The following is a 20,110-nucleotide window of genomic DNA, read 5'->3' as shown; positions in this document are numbered from 1 at the left end:
TGATGCTGCTATGTGTATAATAAATATAAATTTTTGTACTTTGTAAAATTTTGGTGTGTCTAGCTTGGCACCTGTAGCTCAGTGGCTGTGGCGCCAGCTACATACACCCGAGGTGGTAGGTTCAAATCTAGCTTTGGTCTGCCAAAAACATTGACAACTATCAGCAAAAAATTACTGGTATTGTGGTGGGCATCTGTAGTCCCAGCTACTTGGGAGGCTGAGGCAGGAGAATTGCTTAAGTCCAAGAGTTGGAGGTTGCTGTGAACTGTGATGCTACAGCACTCTAACCAGGGTGACGTAGTGAGACTATCTCCAAAAAAAAAAAAAAAATTTTTTTTTTTGGAGTTATCTGTTCAGTGAATCATGTCCTTAAAATTGAAGAAATAAAATGCTTTCTAAGTAATAGAAATGTTTATGTTCATATGTGCTTCATTTTTGAGCTATTTTAGAAAAAAATCTATAAACGTTTTAAATTTTTTTCATAGTATTTATTCAAGTGAAAATCAAGTTAGAGGTTTTTTTTTCACTTTAATCTGACTTAAATTGGTTTTCTGTTTACTTCTTAAAAAATGTTTTAATTCTATTTTTCTCTTTTCATTGGATTTTTCAGTTTCTTTGATAGCATTTACCACTATGGCTTTATTAACCATTATGGAATTCTCAGTATATCAAGACACATGGATGAAGTATGAATATGAAGTAGATAAGGATTTTTCTAGGTAACTTATTTTTTTCTTATTGAAATACCTTTAGATTTATACTTTGTTTTACGTTAACCCTTTAAACTTTATTCACTTACTTTAGTTCTGAAGAAAAGAGTCCTGAAAAATTCTTAAATATTGTATAATTTATGCATTCAGTAAAACATTTTAGAATCATTCAAATACTGGCTGAATACTAAAATAGTATGTTTTTTATTTAAAATGTATTTGTTCAAAAAGGGTGGGAGAACATAGCTTTTTCCTGAGATGTGGATACCATAGAAATTGTTGAATATTTGAAATTGAAATATCTTATTTGTATGAAATGGAAAATAAATTATCTAATGATACATTATATATATTTATGATTTGATTTCTATAAATTATATCTAAGCTTAACTTTTATGTAAATAATATTACTTTTAAACTTTCTAAAATATGGTACCTAATTAAGAGACAAAACATACTTTACATTTATTCATTTGTATTATTTGGGGTTTTAGTGGATTGAAGATAACGTGTTTATAATGTTAAGCTTGCACCAGATAGGGAGGCACATTTAGTTCTGGCTCTACCATTTACTAGCTACGTGACTTCAGGAAAGTTACTAAATCTTTGTCTGTGTATGATTGAGTTTACTTTTCTGAAAATGGAGATGATTATTATAATACCTTCCTCATGGGGTTTATGAGAATTAAATTAGTCAATATTTATAAAATTTGTGTAACTTTGGGCAAGGCACACAACTGATGACTTTTAAAAGGGCTTCAGTTTCTTCATCTGTAATAGTTTTCAAGGAATGTGTTCTTTTTATTTTATTAGTTTTTATCACCATTTAAGAGTGGTGGGGATGCCCAGAAAACTGTCTATCTGGCCTTCTCCTCTGGTTCCTACAGCATCTCCTGGGCCTAACCCCCTGGCTTACTTGAGCAGAGTCTGAACTCTAGATGACTTAAGACTTTATGAAGCTTTAAAAATTTGTAATTTCTTTTGAAATCACATCAGAATTATCAGAGTGGAAAAGTGTTGGTAGGAAACAGAGGACTGAATTTGATTATACATTCTGTTATTCATAATGCTTATTTAATTCTGGTATTTGAAATTAATTTGAACTAACCATTTGAAAATAAAATATTGGTTCAGCCTTTTTAAAAGACTGTACAAAACTTTAAGTAGCAGAGGATTTTTTCCTAGTAGCTAGTTGCACTTATCCTGAGTTACACAGTCCAATATGCTATGTTAGTGATTCCATGATCTTAAGCCAGGCATTTATACTTCTTTGAATGTCATTGGTTTACTTGAGAAACTGTGAAACCATCCACTTATATCTCCATGTTATAGAATAAAGAAGATAACATTTAGGGCATCTATCATAATGTATGGGATTTGTTTGATAAATGGAAGAGAAAGACTCAACAGTTCATAATTACTGACTTTGAAAGTTTAGGCATAGTCTATTAAAAGTTTATTTAAATAGAGGTCAAGACTTTTCGAAGTTCCTTGGAGTTGTTGATTGTAGAATTGCCATTATTGAATTAAAGGATACTATGTTTAAAGCCTGTGAAATTAGAAAGGTTTTGGGAATAATAGCAAAACAGAACTTTTCTTTAAAGTGCCTGTGTTTTGGCTGTAAGAAATCCAATGCAAGTTCTACTCAGCATAATTTTATTGTTTGAAGTCCAACTTTTTCATCTGTCTGTTGATTTATATTTCTCTGGTTTTGCTGATTAATTGGTAGATGCTAATGTTTAATGTTTTATCTTTTAGCAAATTGAGAATCAATATAGATATTACTGTTGCCATGAAGTGTCAATGTAAGTATATCTTCAACTTGATGAACTATATGTAGTGTGGCTCAAGAAATTGCCAATAAAAAGTAAAAACTAGTTGCATTTTAACTATATTTTTTCTTTATAATACTTTAAAATTTTGCTGTGCTGTTATTCAATAATGCAAATTGTTTTACTCCTCAGCTGATATTCTTTGTTTCTTTTCTTTAAGGAAAAGAGATTTAACTTTCATGTTAGTATAATTAAAATAAAGGGAAATCAGAGGATACTCAACTTTGGTGAATCAGAGACCTACCTTGCATACATCCTGTTTTTCTTCTTGTTTGGAGTACCAGTTTTTACACTGTGTTCCATAGAACTATCTTGTTTCACTGTTTTAGTTTCCCAATCTTTACTTCTGTTCTTAAATTTTAAAATACAGATCCAGTTCTTTTCTTCATCGGCTTCACTGATTATGCTGGTGGAAGGGGAAAAATATTAATGCCAGATAGAAAATGTTTCAGTCAGTATTACTCTCAAAAGTAAGAATGCTTTTGCACAAAAAATATGTTTTAAGTTACTGTCTGAAAATTATAAAGTACTCATTAGTTCAGACAAAATTTTTTGAAGTTTGAAATAATTTTACCCACTCAAGAAATTAGTTACTGTGGGATTTAATCTCAAAACAACTTCTTTTCTTTTCCATTCATTTTTTTTTCTTACATTGGTGGTTTTAAGGTTTAATGATATAACTTTTATCTAATTTTGAGTTAGTGTTAATACTGACATTTTGTATTTTGCTTAATTTGGATGTTTGAATACCATTAAAATTTTAGTTTTTTCAAAATAAAATATTCTATTTGTAGATTTCTTAAAGACATCTGTAATATTTTCTTAAGATTTCTTTTAATCTCTAAAAATAATTCTCATAGTTTGTTCAAGAGCCATTTCGTACTTGTGATTAAGTTCTTGCCAGTTTTCTAAAACTCATTTAATTCAGTAAAGCTTTTGCTTTTTATCATGGGATTCTGGATTGTCAAGTGGTTCAACATACTTTGTGAGTTTCTGTTGTTCTTAACTTGTTTATATTGGATATAGTTTGGCTCTAGTCATAGAGTATAAAACTTCTAATATTTTGTATGCAGATGTTGGAGCAGACGTATTGGATTTAGCAGAAACAATGGTTGCATCTGCAGATGGTCTAGTTTATGAACCAGTAAGTTTGATTCACATAGTTTTTGAAATACATGCTTTGAGGAATTGTACCCTTATAGGCAGTTTTGATAATTACTTTTATTATAGTTTTGTCTGAGCTAGCTTTTCATATAATTTTTTTGTATTTCAAAAGTATTTTATATCCTTTGAAAAAAAAATTAGAAGAGAAAAAAGTTATGTCTATTATCAAAATCATTGTTAACATTTTTGGTGACGCTAAAGTCTAGTTTATGACTTTATTGTATATTGTTTGTTAATGCTTCATAATTGTTTTCTCTTCTCTTGTAGTTATTATGATGAATTTTTTTTATTTTTCTCTAAGGATTTGGAAACTTACATTCTATTTATATTCTACTATTACCAAATTTAAGTCTTGAAAAATAAATTTTGCGTATAATCAAGAATGAAGTTTATCTTTCTAAGAGGAAAAAATCATGGGCATTTACATTTTTCTTTTGTACCTCTATTTCCCAAAGCTTGTGGAATGCTGACATTCTCTTATTATCTTCAAAACACCAGTTGTGTATAGTATAATAGATTTCTTAAAGGCATCTGTAATATTTATCAGGAAACACCATCAGATTCTAGGGGCAAGTACAGAGATAACAAGTTTGATCAGAACTAGTCCTAAAGAAGCTTCTGATAATGAGCGTGGAACCCCACACTCTTCAACTTGGAGACTGCCCTGTTGGCATGGTGATGCTTATGTTTACACATGCGTTCTTGAGTTCTTTTGTTTCTCATTGACAGTTAAGAACCCTTCTGTAAGCAAAATTGCAAAATGAAGTCTAATGAAGGAAAAAAAAGAAGCCCTTGGCCAGTTTAGATTACTGCGTTATTTTTAGTTTACAGCAACAAAATACATGTATGCTTTCTGATAAACACTTTTTGAGTAGAAATTTCTGTAGAAAAAGTAACTTTGTTATTGCTACTCTGACCCTCTACTTCCTGACTCTTGTTTTCCTACTCTAAGAATTGATTTTATAGTAATTTTTTATGAGGTTAGATACCCTACAAATTCATGTTACGGAATATTAAACTATTGTCTGGAAATTAAGATCTAATTATTATTGGATACTTTAACATTTGCGTTATATTCTGTACTATTGTAAGAATGATTATTCAGCTTGAATTCTATTTTATTGCTTTTATTTTCTATCTTTGTTACTTCATTTTTACTCATTATTTTGTGGAGAGACGCATTGAGATTTCTTTTTCAACAAGAATATGTGGGTTATGTTTCATGGACACTAGCGTGACTGCCCATGTCTTTCTGTGCTTAGTATCTTTTATCACCCGTCCCCTGTTGCTCTGAACTGGGAAACCTTTTCACTTGCTGCTTTGGGGGTTTTTCTATACTATGAAATAATATTGTTTTGGGTTCTTTCTCATTTTGGTTTCCCTTATATGCTGTTTTGCATAAATTCTCAAAAGTTTCCAGCATATTAATGATAATTTTAAATAATTTACAGCAATGATGAAGATTATATCTTCTTTTTTTTGTTTCTCTGGACACTGTAAGAATTTGGTAATGAAGGGGCTTAAAGAGTTTATATGTTATCTTGAACTTATTCTCTAAAATTTACTTATACTATTTCTGTAGTATTTTCTCTGTATTTTGTACTCCTTTTTTTCTCATTTATTAAGCTTCTAATTTTGTTTTATCATTTTTTTCTGGATCTCTAATCTCTCCTGTTGGATTTTAAGAGTGAGACCCCCTCATCTCTAAAAATAGCCAGGGATTGTGGAGGGGGCCTATAATCCCAGCTACTCTGGAGACGGAGGCAGGAAAATCACTGGAGCCCAAGAGTTTGAGGTTGCTATGAGCTTTGATAGCATAGCACTCTACTGAGGGTGACAAAGTGAGACTCCATCTCAAAAAAAAAAAAAAGTAAACCAGAAAGTTAGGACTTTCAGAATATTTAATTATATACTTTCATTGTAATATTTAGAATGTTTAACAGTGTTTTTAGGAAAATATTAATTTCTTTGTTCTAATTTATAGAAAGTATTTAAGAATTTATACTTAAATCCTTTTCTAGTATAAAACTATTTATGATATAATTTTAACTTTTAAAACTTATTTTATATTCTGATTATTTTAATAAGCATTCTGGATATTAAGAACATAACCTTATAACTTTATTAGTATGCTATGTGATAGTTACTATTTTGTTATTTAGTATTACATTTAGCTTCTATTTCTTTAAAGATGGAAAAGTGAGGAATCTAACAGGTAGGTTTATATATTGACCTTACTGTGACTTTGGAGAAAGTTCGTAGCCCTTTGAGCTCCTGCTTCCTCATGTGCTAAAAGGGAAGAGTAGTAACAAACTCACAAGGTTGTTAAGTGAGATGATGAATTAGCAGAGTTCTTTACACTAAGCGCTAAATATGCACAACTTTAAGCAAGTTGAGGAATTCAAAGGAGGAGTCATGGTTCCCACTGTCAATAGTTTTACTTACAAGTGAGTTGGGGAGCAGCTGCCTCAGCCTCAGCCTCCTGTGTTTGCCTTTGTAGATGTTAGCACTTTCCCTTTGTGTCAGGAGGTGAGAAAGGTATGGAAGTGTGCTGTCAACAGTTTATCAACAGGAGTAGTCAAAGCAAACGCCATAAACTTGGGGACAAGTTAACTCGCAGCATATGTTCGCATAGAATTTTGAGAGACAGCATACACTTAAGGAGAGGAAAGTTCCAGATCAGTATAATTAAATTACCAGAATCACAGAGGTAGAGCTGTGGACTAACTTAGTAGACTATTTGTTGTAAAGTTAAATTGTGGATATTTATTTTAAAAATTGTGGATTTTATTTTGGTATTTTCTTAGTAAGAATACAGATTTTGGAAGCATGAGTATTATTCTTAAACTATATGCCCCCCCATACTTGTAAGTTTCTTGATAGCATCATTTAAATGATTCTAAGTCCTAGAGTATCATTTTGTACATATGATAGATTGTCAACTTACATTCACTCCTGTAAATGTAGGGAACTGTTACACAAAATTATCTGTGATTAGTAAAATTGATTTATGCTATTTTTGAGTAAAAATATCACATTCAAATTTTATAGTTATATCAAAAGAGATGAATGTAAACCGTGAATACTTATTTTTAATGACATAGTAAATTTCTGTTTCTTGCTCAAAGAAAATTTTTTAAAACTGATGAAAAGCCAAGAGAATTTGACAATGGTAGTGATCATATAATTTCTTTTATTTCAGGCAATATTTGATCTTTCACCACAGCAAAAAGAGTGGCAGAGGTAATAAGTGAAGAAAGTATTGTGGTCCATAGAAATCTAGATCATGTTTGTTTTGTCTATTGTAAACTATTTGTAGATTAACACATTTCTCTAGGGATCTCTTTAGATGAATTATTAGCAGAATTCAGTGTACAGGCAGTCTTTGGCTTATAAACAAGACAGTTCTGTAGGTTTGTTCTTAAGTTAAATTTGTATGTAAGTTGAAACAGGAACATTTACCTATCACCTGTAATAGCCTACATGTGTAAGCACCAGTTGTGCATCAGTCGTTTGTAACACAGGGACTTACTGTAATAGCCTCCGTAAATAAGTGTGAGTTGTACCCAAGTCACACGTTTGTAACTCAGGGACTACCTGTATGATATAATCTTTATAGTATCAAAAACCATATCCAATCTTAGGAAAGTCATGCATAGTCTTTTTCACTAGTACACTTTGAATCACAAATAAATTCTATTTTTTATTAAAAATTTTATTAACTTAAATTTTTGTTATAAAAGTATATATGATCGTTATTTAAAATTCAATTTGAATAGAAAGGATATAAGGAAAAATAAAAGTCCAGTCCTCATTCTATAAACTAGTGCCATCGACTAGCAGCAGTAACCAGACTTAAGCTTCTTGTGTAGCCTTCTAGAAATCCTTACATATTTTTTTCCTAATACAGATGTGATCAGACATTTATTCTATAGTGTGCTTTTTTCGACATCTCATTTTGGTGTATATAATAGGCCTTTTTTATGCATAGACTATAGTTTATTTAAATTGATCTCTATTAATAGGTATGTAGATTGTTTCCAGAATTCTAATTACAGAAACATGACTTGTCTTCAAAACAGTGTTGGATGAAAGAAAAAGAAAAAACAGAATTATTCAGTGAACATCCTTGAACTAATTCCATGCCTACTTGTGTTAATGTATTACATATGTGTGTGTTTATATGTGTATGGAAAATTTCTAGAAATAGAATTTCCCTTTCTGAGGATATTTAATTTAACATTTTGATGGTGTCATATATCTTCCCAAATTATTGTTTCACTTATACTCCAGAATTTATGAGAATGCTTGTTTCTCTACAACCTCACTAACAATAAACTCATGCTTTTCAAAGTTTTTGCTACTTTGATGAGTGAAAATTGGTATTGTATTTGTTTTATGTATTAACATTTCTTTATGAATTAGTTTAATATCATTGTGGGTTTCTTTTCCTCATCGTTATTTGTGTATTGAAACTGGTCTTGCTATATACCTGTTTTTCCTGGTTTAGTATATTAAAGAAATTAATCCTTTGTTATAAGAGCTGCCTTTTCTCTACCCCATGTATGGCTCCCCCCCTTTTGGTTTCCAGGATATATCTTGCACTTAGAAAGGCTTTATCTATTTTAAGATTATTATAAAAAATTTTTATTTCCTCATTTTTTCCCCTAGTATCTTAGTATATTCCAGGGTTCTTTTTCTTTTAATTTCCAATGTCACCATTTGGAGGAGTTTTAATATGAAAGTTGAAATTGAATATGGGTGAACAAAAGCACTAAATATTAGATGTCTCTGGGCTTTTGACACTAAGCAGGAAACCATTCACAGATTGAAACACTTTAAGCCAGGAATATTAAAGTGAGATTTTGCCTTTCATCTGGAATTCCTATTTAGTGTTCAAGACTGGTAGTAAGTAGGAAAAGAGACTGTTTTTACTCTTAAAATGATAATGGTTTTCTATCATAGTAATGTTTTCTACATACCTTCACATGGAGAATATAGGTTTGGGTGTTTATTGGAATATCAAAGGCAGAAATTTCTTTCATGTGCACAACAAACACACACAAACGTACACATATATACAGTTTGGTGTCATCAATCTCCTTGACCACTGCCCTGCAACACTTAAAAATATGAAGCTTTCAGTGTCTGCTGGCATTGGAGCCAAAGATTTTAAGTCTTTAGATGTATAACCTGAAGATGAATTACATCTGGCTTCTTGAAGCGTCCTATGTTGCTATGTTTTGCTTCTAAACATTCTTTAGTAGCTCCAATAACCAACCTTTATACTTCCTGAATAATGTGCATACCAAGGTGTTCTTTACCTCTAGAGTTTGCTTAGAGATTTAAATTTTGACTCAGTTGGTGTTCTACTTTCTTAAAATATTTAGGATCCCACTTGATCTTTCTTTAACAGTAAATTTCAAGCCCTGGACAGAACCTTTCTTTTTTTTGGACAGAGCCATTTTGGTTTCTGCATTTTATGTCTAGATTTAAAATTTACTTCAAAAATAAATTTAAAATAGAAATATGACTTGTTATTTTAAATGCCTGTTTTACCTATGTTCTAGATGATGCTACATACATATTTTATCTTACATTTGCATTTCTAGGAAATGCTTATTTTATCATTATGGTAGGGTGATGTATTATCAGATGTACAGATGTTTACTTTCTTTTTGTATCTATGTTCATAATTTTTTCCAGTTTTATATGTATACATTTTAATTGGCTTTTTTTTTTTTAAGAGTGATGATGAGTTTCATGGCAAAACTGAGCTGAAAGTACAGAGTTCTCATATACCCCTCCCCCTGCCCCCCACAGGCTCATTCATTATCAGTATCCACATGAGTGAATACAGTTGTTATGACCTGTGAGCCTACCTTGACACATCGTCACCATTCAGAGTCCACAGTTTACATTAGGGTTCACTCTTACTGTTGTACATTCTGTGAGTTTTGATGAACGTATAATGGCATGTATCCACCACTGTAGTGCATACAGAGTAGTTTGACTGCCTCAAACATCTGTGCTCCACCTGTTCATTCCTCCCTCCCCGCTGTGTATAAAGGTTATACTTGCTAAATGGGAACATTACTACTGATACTTGGAGTATTAGTTATTTAAAGAAGTAGAATTAAAGGAGGTTAAATAATATTACGTGTAATGATACAAAGTTATTGCTGAAAATGATAGGCAATAACATAGCCCAATGTTAGAAGTGCTAGAAAGAGGAAAAATTTTGTAATGGGAATTAGATGTCTGTGGTGTGTGAGTTTATACTCTGGTAATCTACTTCTTCAAGTCCATCATAACTGTGTGACCATAATTTCCTATTTGAGTCTTCTATTCATCTTTTTGTGTGTGTCTACACTACTTAAATTAATGCCTGACAGAATTTTTTAATTATACATGCATACATAAAAAATGAATTTAGATACTCAGCTAAGCCCTTGGTTACCCTGACTGTACATCCATTATTGATTGAATCAGGTTCGTGAGCTCAGGGAGCAGGCGACTAGCCACCATCCTTCACTTTTTCTGCTTCCAAGGTGTAATGACCAAAGAAAACTTGGTACATTATTTTAGAATAAGATCCTATAATAATATAATAACATTATATAATGTAATAAGTATAAATTCTGGCTTAACTAAAGTCAGCTGACTATTGTTAGTTTGGAATAAGTCTTGGCTGTCTTGGTGTACTTTACTGTGGTTCTAAACTCTTGTTTCTTTGTTTTGTATTTAGGATGTTGCAGCTGATTCAGAGTCGGCTGCAAGAAGAACATTCACTTCAAGATGTGATATTTAAAAGTGCTTTTAAAACTGCATCAACAGCACTTCCACCAAGGTGAGACCTATATTTTAAATGTGCAGCTATTTACTATGAATATACTTTGACATAGTTTTAATATTGGTTTGGTTTTCTGAATCTTATTTTTCTTAGCTGAAATAGAATCATTCTGTACTATGAAGATGTCTTTTAAATTCATTTAATTCATTTTCTTTTTTATGGGTGCTGTATACTACCATATAAAATTGTATTAGATTTTAAGAACAAATTAGTTGTTTATATTATTACAAGGATATATCAACTTCGATTAGGAATTTGGGGGTTTTTTTTTTTGTTTGTTTGTTTTGAGACAGAGCCTCAAGCTGTTGCCCTGGGTAGAGTACCATGGCATCACAGCTCACAGCAACCTCCAACTCCTGGGCTCAAGTGAGTCTCCTGCCTCTGCCTCCCCAAGTAGCTGGGACCACAGGCACCCGCTACAACGCCCGGCTATTTTTTGGTTGCAGCCGTCATTGTTGTTTGGCAGGCCCGGACTGGATTTGAACCCGCCAGCTCAGCCACAGGTGCTGAGCCAGAATTTGGGTTTTTTTATTTCACTTTTTTTGTTATAGATTAGCTGATACTTGAATATGCTACGGTCATGAAACTGGTAATTTGAATTTAGAAATATATAGAGATTTTGTGTTTTCTTAGGAACAAAATGTCAGTTTGTTTGATCATAGTTGGCATGCCCTTCGCCTTCCTTCACCTTACTCCTGTCCTCCCTCCCCCTATGGTGCCAGGTATAAATGAACATAATATGTCTTTTGGACTAATTCTTTGGTTTTAACCTTCTTTTGTCATTGGATTTAGGCCTCTGGTTAGATTTAAAGAGCCATGGAATTTTATTATTTAAATATAATCGAGGTGAAATAATTAATTTTTCCTGTGTTGTAGGTGTATAATTTCTATAAATGTATAGACTTCAAGTAACTGCTTTTCTATTTTGCCATTACCTAAAAATTGATCTTTTTTCTTTTTTTGAGACAGAGTCTCACTATTACCCTCCGTAGAGTGCTGTGCCATCATAGCTCACACAACCTCAAACTCTTGGGCTTAAGCCATTCTCTTGCCTCAGTCTCCCAAGTAGCTGGGACTACAAGTGCCTGCCATAATGCCTGGCTATTTTTTATTGTTGTTGTTGTTGTAATTGTGGTTTAGCAGACCCAGGCCAGGTTTAAACCTACTAGCAACGGTGTATGTGGCTGGCACCCTAACTGCCACTGAGCTATGGACATCAAGCCTAAAAATTGATCTTTAGGGATTTTTTTCCTCTGGTATGTAATTTTCTCACTACAAACTTATAATGATTTTGAATATGCTTTAAAATAATCTCAATATCTCTTGTTTTAACAGGGAAGATAATCCATCACAATCTCCAGATGCATGTAGAATTTCTGGTCATTTATATGTCAATAAAGTAGCAGGGAATTTTCACATAACTGTGGGCAAGTATGTTCTTTTCACTTACTGAAAATACTTTAGACAAGGTTGAGGCTTGGTTAAAGTAAATTCTTTGCTAACTAAATAATATATAGCTAATTATTGTTTAAAATGTTTTGTATTTATATTTTTAATGTCTTGAGATTGATGTTTTGAGTTTTAATCTCAGGATAGAGAAGAACACTAACTAAAAAACTAAAACCAAAAGCAAAGCAATGATGTCATATTTTATATGCCAAAGTAAATATTAATTAAAACATTCTACTTGCCAACTTTTAGTAGCCAGAATGATTTTACCAAGACATTTTGTTAATTTATACATTTTGTTGATATGATATTAAGTTCTTGTGAGTTTTTTAAGTTTTTGTTCTGTTTAACCTTATAATCAAAATATAGTAATTCCTCACCAATTTTAGATACATGATATTAAGTTCTTATGGTCTTTTTAAGTTTTTGTTTTAACCTTGTAATCATCAAACTATAATAATCCCTAAGCAATTTTAGACAAGTATTTTGATACAGTTTGAAATTCTTAGTGTCTGGAATAAAGTTAAATTAGTTAAAATTCAAAAAAATTGCAGATCATTTACTTTCTTGAGTATCCCACACTGAATTATCATTAACACTTGATACATTCCCAAATGAATTAATAGATCCCTTCCTCCTTCCCCCTTTTTCATTCTATAAGACATTTTTTTGAGTACTTGCTACGTGCAAAATGCCATGCTGGATACTAAGACTAAAACACTGAAAAAATAGAAAAGGTTTTTGCACTTAGGATGGTAACATTGTGTAAGAGATTCCAAACTTTCAGCAGTGAACACACTAATAATTATTTAGTTACAATTGTATTGAGGCTATAAAGTAGAAGTGTAGCTGATAAGAGACTATATATAACAAGGTATTTGACTTACTCTGCTTTTCAGCAGAGGTTTTTTTGAGAAAAACCTTTGAACATGAGTAGAGGATTAAGAATTTAATATTTAAAGGAGGAGAAGGGCATATCCCAAGAAGGAGCATGGCTGGAGGATTTTTTAACAGAGACATAATATTAGATTTATTAAAAAGTATTTCAGTGTTTACATGATCAGATTGAACATCTATTTTTATTCTTCATTTTCCCTCTATCCTTAAAATTCATGTTTTGTTGTTTTGTTACTATTACCCATCTCCAACCCATTGTCTTGCTGGGAACCTTAGAATTTCTTCCTATCATAGAGGCAACAAATAACAGTTGGCTTAAAAAAAATTAGATTTCATTGCACCTGTGGATACAAACAATATTCTAATCCAAAACTAACTCGAAATTGCTTCTCAGACTTTTGGCTATGATCAAGTGGTTATTCCTGTTCTCATTTATACCATCACTCTATCATTGTTCCTATTATAGTTTTCAAACAAACAAATCTGGAGAGAGGAATTTTTCTGAATAACCAAATTGCAGTATTATAGGTTGATATCCCTTATCCAAAATGCATAGCATTTTGGTTAAAGAAGGAAACTTTGACAAATATTGTGTGAGCCTCTTTATTATGGCCTTTTTGTTTGCTTTTTGTTTGTTTGCTTTTTTAATCTTTTCCTAGGATCTCTTCTTTCTCCAGAGGTAACTCCATATGAGTTAGAGAGGTTAAATGAAAAGCATTTGGTTTGTATCTTATCTGAGGGGTGTCCTATAAACCCACCCCTAATTTTAGGGTATTAAGTTTGTCAAGTTCAATATTGATCTTTTTAAAGATCTCATGTTAACCTCTCAAATATGTCATTCTCAACTGTAATGTAAAAGAGTAATAAAAAAAGAACGTACTTTATAATGTAATATATATTTCAATTTGCTTGAGCATGGATACACTAAAAGCCATAATGAAGTAGGCAGATGCTTGCTGCTTACATACAGAATCACTAGACATACAACAGCTGCAAATGCAGACTGAAACAGATGCATCTGGCCACTCAATACCATGAGATGATATTCTGAAATTGTGTTATTTGTAATACTGTGAATAAAAACAGAGTATAGCTTAGTTTTCTGGGAAATTTAGTGTATATTGAAACCACAACAGATACTTTATATAGACAAATGGAGGTAAGTTGTAGACTTGCATCATTATAAATAGGTTTTTCACATCCATCAGTATCTCTTAGAGCTTTTGAAAGCCACGCAAGACCTGGGGCAGTTGTTTTTTGCTGTGACTGCCAGTTTCATTGCAGGGTATGTTGCCTTCCTGGCTGTTGTCCAGTTAATGCCGAAAGCAACCTCTCCCCAGTAATTGTAGCAACCCAGAATGCCTCCTGCCTCCCTTCACGCCCTAACAATTTTCAGAACAATTTTCCTCCACTGAAAATCACTCAAGCTAGATTCTTGTCTGATGAGATAGAAAATAAAATGTCTCAGAAAGGAAATAAATGAATTCTGAATATCTGGTATCCCTAGGAAGAGTTTTAACAAGTATCAGAGAACTACAGTCATCTGTATCGCGGCTATCTAATCTGATTTTAGGCTTTTAATTTTTTGAAGAAGATGCTTGCTTGTGATATTATTTCATAAATGTTGTAAATATGTCTTTTAACCAAAAAATGAGAAAGAAGGACGTATATATTCAAATAGGTTTCCCTCTCAGTAAAATCTAGGGTGATGAGAGAGACGATTGATGTATTCCTAATCCACAACTCTGAAATTTGAAATGCTCCAAAATGCAAAACTTTGTGTTGCATGATGTTCAGAGGAAATGCTCGTTGGAGCAGTTCACATTTTGGATTTTCAGATCAGGGATTTCCAACCAGTAAGTAGGATGCAAACATTTGAAATCCAAAACTCTTCTGGTGCTGTGCATTTTGGATAAGGGATATCAACCTATAATACTGCAATTTGGTTATTTAGAAAAATTTCTGTCCAGATTTCTTTGTTTGAAAACTAACGTGGAAACACTGATAGAGTCGTAGTGTAAGTGAGGATAGGAAGAGCTATCACGTTGGGCTTTCTTTTTCGTATTGATTTTGAGGCAATGTAGTTCACCGTGGACAGAGGGAACTTTACCGCACCAAACTACCAGATATTCTCATGCATAAGGGGACAGTTTATTGCACACCATTTCAGTGTTCTTTGTATTAGATGTTAACACATTTTCCTAACCATTACATTGCCTTTGAAAACCATTACATTGCCTAGTGGTCTGCCAGATATCATTTAGAACAAATTCAATATTTAGACCTACTGTGGCAGGAGCATCCAAACTTTTTTTTTTCCTTGCCGCACATTGGAAAAATAAAAGTTGTCTTGGATCACGCAGTAAATACACAAACACTAATGGAAGCTGATTAGTGAAACTTTTTGTGATATCTGACATCACAGATAAGCGAAAAAAAAGGTCCTCACAAGGGCAGCGTTTGTGGCTCAAAGGAGTAGGGTGCCAGCCCCATATACCCGAGGTGGCAGGTTCAAACTTGGCCCCAGCCAAAAACTGCAAAAAAAAAAAAAAAAGTCCTCATAAAATTAGCACGTACCTTGCAGGCCCAGATTTGACATGTATTAGGACATATTCTAAAACTTGACAGTGACCTTTTATTGGTTACAAATAAAGAATTATCTTTTATGGGAATTTTTTGCATTTATATTTTTAGTTAATGGCTAGAATTGGTAACTGGGTAGAATGAAGATAATTTAAGGAAATCTTCAAGAAGATATTTATTAATAGAATTTTTTTTCCTTTTTTTTTTTTTTTTTTGTCCAGGGCTGGGTTTGAACCCTCCATTTCTGGTATATAGGGCTGGCACCCTACTCCTTCAGCCACAGGCGCTGCCCTTAATAGAATACTTTTTAAACTAAGAAATTATTCTCAGAAATATAAAGGGAATATAAGAACAGGTTAAATTTGAGAGATAGCAATGTGTAGACAGCAAAGATTTATGGCAGGGGTGGGCAAACTATAGCCTATACATCAAATTTCTAGTGTGGCCCATTGGCTATGAAGAGTTTATGCATTTTTTAACTATTTGAAAAGAAATCAGAGGGGAATAATATACATGAAAAATGCATGAAATTTAAATGTCTGTGTCTGAAAATGAAGTTTTATTACAACATAGCCATGCTCAACATAGCCATGCATTTGTGTATGCATGGCTGCCTTCCCTACAGTGCCAGAGCTGCGTAACTCCAGCAGAGGGGGCGTGTGACTCCCTCATCACTTTGTGCTGCCATGCGGTGGCTACAGATTGCAGTGACACAGTTAGAACTTGACCTCATTCAAGTGCCATGTATGCTACATTGCAACATTTTGTATCTTGTGTTCAAAAAGCAAAAATACTGCAGACTTCAAATGTACTTTTAAAGAACATTTAAAAGTGGATTATTTGATCAAATTTGGCTACAGAACATTGTGTTTATTAAGCCACACTATTTAATGGTGCAAAAAGAATAAAAAATATGTTGATGTCATCAGGCTAAACACTCATGACAGTATTTTTAACTCATAGAAAATGGTTCAACTCACAGTAATGGTCAGAAAAATTAGAAAATTGAAATTGGAATATCTAAATACAATGGAATTTCTTCATAAAAAATAATGAAAATGAGACTGTAATCAAATTAAATTTCCGGGTGTCTCATTAGTTAACCAAGTAAAGGAAAGCCATGTCTTGATAAGTTAATGAAATAGTATTTGATTTCAACAGCTAAAGAAATCTATCCAGAGAAAACAAATTTGTATTACACAATCAGTCTTCTGCAAGGAAAGTATTCCGGTAGCTGAGGACATTGAGAGCAATATCTAATTGTCATTTAAAAACCAGGCAGGTGATTTCTAAGTGGTGGAATGATGTTTCTAAGCTTTAGTGAGTTGATTGATGTTACCAGGTACTGCTTATTGGTAATTTGAGGAATCAGTGCTGAATTTGAAATGGTTGATAAATTAGTGTCTATAAATAGCCTTCACAGAACAACCACAGGCAAGAGTATTTTTAAGGAATAGAGAGAGTACAAATTCAATACAGCCGAAAGTGGAATCTGGGACGCTATGTTATAACAGTTATAACTGATGATGATGTGTGGAGCAGAAAAACGCTTACCTAGATGCAGTTACCATCCTTGTGAAAAGGTAAGGTGTTCAAAGGCTGAGATTGAGATTATCCATCATATCATCAGCAGTACTTTGCAGAAGACATTTTAATTTATTCTGTAATTTGAATTGACAATGGTAATGGTGAACTTTATTTGCTCTCATAGACTTAAATACCATTTCTATGGATTTTAGTGAGAAATAAAAGCTGAATATTCCAACTTGCCTTACTCCCCAACAGCTTTATGGCTTAATGGTAGTAAAGTTTTATTGCAGTTTTTTTGAGGTCAGGGCCAAGATTGAAATTTTTCTGATGAGAAAACTATTACATAATATCAACTGCAATTATTGAATGCTGAATAGTTTTGGAAATTAAATTTTTACAGACTCAGTAATGTTTTTTAAGGAATTTAACCTAAATTATAAGGCAAAACCAGTACTTATATATGAAATTTATATTGTAATTATTTCAATGACAAGTAATTTAAGTAGATTTTGAATGGTTTCCTTTGCTTTTCATGCTTTGATAGCTTGTGCTGTTGAAAGTTAGAGCAAGAATCTCCATTCAAACTAGGGCCTGAAGAGTTCTCAGACCTTGATGCAAGTGTAAATGAAATTTACATGTTTCTAATGCGTTCTTAAACTGGAAATTATGAATCTGTAACGTAATGACATGGTTAGTCAAATACATGCCAAGAGAATCCAGTGGAGTTCTGTAAAGGCCTTCCAAGCAGTGAATGCTCAGCTCAAATGTATGTTCATCATTTAATATTGCCAAAGATGAAATCTATAAAAATTGATTATAGATCGTCATTAGCAGATAAACATTTACGATAAGTTTTGAAAATAGGGAACATTAACTCTAAACACCAATTAAGCAAAAAGTAATCTCCCTGCAAAACACTCATATTACAAAAAGTACTTAATTATGACCATTATATTTTGAATTTCATCAGTAAAAATTTGTGAAAATTTGAAACTAACTACATAATATACTTGATTTTGCACCGTGGCCCACAAAGCCTAAAATATTTACTATCTCTTTACAGAAAAGATTCACCAACACCCAATTATTACATTACTGAGATAACTATATTAGTCTGTTTACTCACAGGGCAAATACATTGTTATGTTATTTTATGTAATACTAAAAAAAATTATATACCCTAGGAAAGGTCCACTTTGTGATTTTAATCAGTTAATATTTAAATGATACTACTTTAATACTCTTTTCTCCTTTCAGGGCAATTCCACATCCTCGAGGTCATGCACATTTGGCAGCACTTGTCAACCATGACTGTAAGTGGTTTCTGAAGATTTTTTCAGTGACGATGTCCTTGAAAAAAAAGTAACATTTTGCAATAGATGGAACTAAAAAAAAAGTGACTTTTTTTTCAAGTATAGGTACAGGGTAGGGCTTTGAAAGTGAGCTGTTTTGACAACAGGTGTCCATCCAAAGGAGAAAATAAATTCATTTTTTCTTGTCTTAAAGCTACCTATATTTCTGTTTGGTTGTAGCTCAGAATTGCTTATGTTACAGAAGAAAGCCAAGGTATATTTTCTATAACTTTGTACACATTTCTGCTCATTTGAGGGGATATATTTGTAGTTTATTTCAATTTGTAAATCTAAACATTAGTGTATAGACATATTCATATAAGATATTAAAGTTAATTTGGTATAATGATTGCCATAGGACTTAAGTTTTAAAATGTACTTTACAAGACAAACCAAGTAATAGAGTCCATAAAACATTAGTTTGTTTATATTTAGCAATAGTGTGTATTAAAAATATATTTGATTAGTTTTGCTAGTTGGCTACATGGAAATGACCCCAGTTCTAGCAACACAGTCCTGTTACTGTATGATTTGAACCAGGAAAGGTGTATATTTCTGGCTTTCAGATCAGAATGGCAATATTTCTTTGAAGTTAATTTGTATGTAATTGTAAAATTTGAGATACAATATTTTATCAGAATTTATTTTTACACATTTTACTCCCACATGTTTATATGTATTTTTCTCAAAATAATGTGGTTTTAAATGCTATATTATTATACTTGAAGATTTTAAATATTTTCATTTGAAAATAGAATATAAACTAAGCTATAACATGTAGTTTTGAGGAATGCAATTTCTCTACTTAGTTTTTATTTTTTTCTTCTTAGCTTACAATTTTTCTCACAGAATAGATCATTTGTCTTTTGGAGAGCTTGTCCCAGGAATTATTAATCCTTTAGATGGAACTGAAAAAATTGCTATAGATCGTAAGTATTTAAAAGTTGCTATTGGAATTTACATGTAGGAACTTTGCTTATAACCTTAATATTAATATTTTTAATAACCTAATAAATTTTGAGTGGTTGGTGGGTGATATGTGTGTGGAGAGATTTCATCTAGTAGTTAACAAAATTTGAATGTTAAAAAATAAGCCACAAAATATATATAAGGAAGGTCAAGTTAAAAGTAGGCAGGAGGAAAAGAATTTAAATACTCAAAATACGTGAAAGGCTATGTGTTAATAGAATATAACTACATATTTTTTTCATATCCATGTAAAGAAAGAATAAGAACAAACTAAATTTGAAGATTATAAGAATTTTCTTGTCTGTATAGGTACAAAGTTCTCATTGTGTTTTCACAGTTTTAGAAGCCTCTATTATGTCTATTATATGTCTATTATATAGACTCTCTCTCTCTATATATATAATAGACTATATGTCTATTATAGACATGCTTCTTTGACCCTTGCTGGTTACTGATTGTGTTGGCACGTCACCCTTCACCTGTGTCTGATTCCCTTTGTCCTGCATTCTTCCCCCCGAATCTAATTATCCTGCCCATTTTCACAACATTGGTTATTACCTCGCCACTGTCAGTTTTATCTTTTTCCACAGATGCTTTATACTCGGACACCATTTTCTTCGAGCACTTTTTATTCTCTCTCCCTGTTCAAGACGGTAGTGTTTATTTGTAAAACACCTCAAAACTAAGCACAGATTCAACAGTTCACCTTACATCCAAAGTGTAATTCAGAGGATGAACCCGAAGACCACCCTCAATTGACAGGCCAGCTAT

General features: G+C 32.3%; 1 protein-coding gene across 1 annotated transcript in view; it reads left to right on the top strand.

The window, feature by feature from the left end:
* Positions 1 to 20,110, top strand: part of ERGIC2 (ERGIC and golgi 2) — a 39,055-nt gene that overhangs the window by 11,292 nt on the left and 7,653 nt on the right. The window contains exons 3-10 of the mRNA XM_003792482.3: positions 611 to 719; positions 2,469 to 2,515; positions 3,616 to 3,686; positions 6,909 to 6,949; positions 10,455 to 10,556; positions 11,895 to 11,990; positions 18,276 to 18,331; positions 19,201 to 19,299. Coding sequence (XP_003792530.1) covers positions 611 to 719; positions 2,469 to 2,515; positions 3,616 to 3,686; positions 6,909 to 6,949; positions 10,455 to 10,556; positions 11,895 to 11,990; positions 18,276 to 18,331; positions 19,201 to 19,299 — 621 coding nt within the window. The remainder of the gene's footprint in view (positions 1 to 610; positions 720 to 2,468; positions 2,516 to 3,615; positions 3,687 to 6,908; positions 6,950 to 10,454; positions 10,557 to 11,894; positions 11,991 to 18,275; positions 18,332 to 19,200; positions 19,300 to 20,110) is intronic.

The sequence above is a fragment of the Otolemur garnettii genome, unplaced genomic scaffold (assembly GCF_000181295.1).
Source record: "Otolemur garnettii isolate 467f Iridium unplaced genomic scaffold, OtoGar3 scaffold00057, whole genome shotgun sequence".
Classification (NCBI taxonomy): Eukaryota; Metazoa; Chordata; class Mammalia; order Primates; family Galagidae; genus Otolemur; species Otolemur garnettii.
Note: the sequence above shows the minus strand (reverse complement) of the source record. Positions and strands in the feature narration are given on the sequence as shown.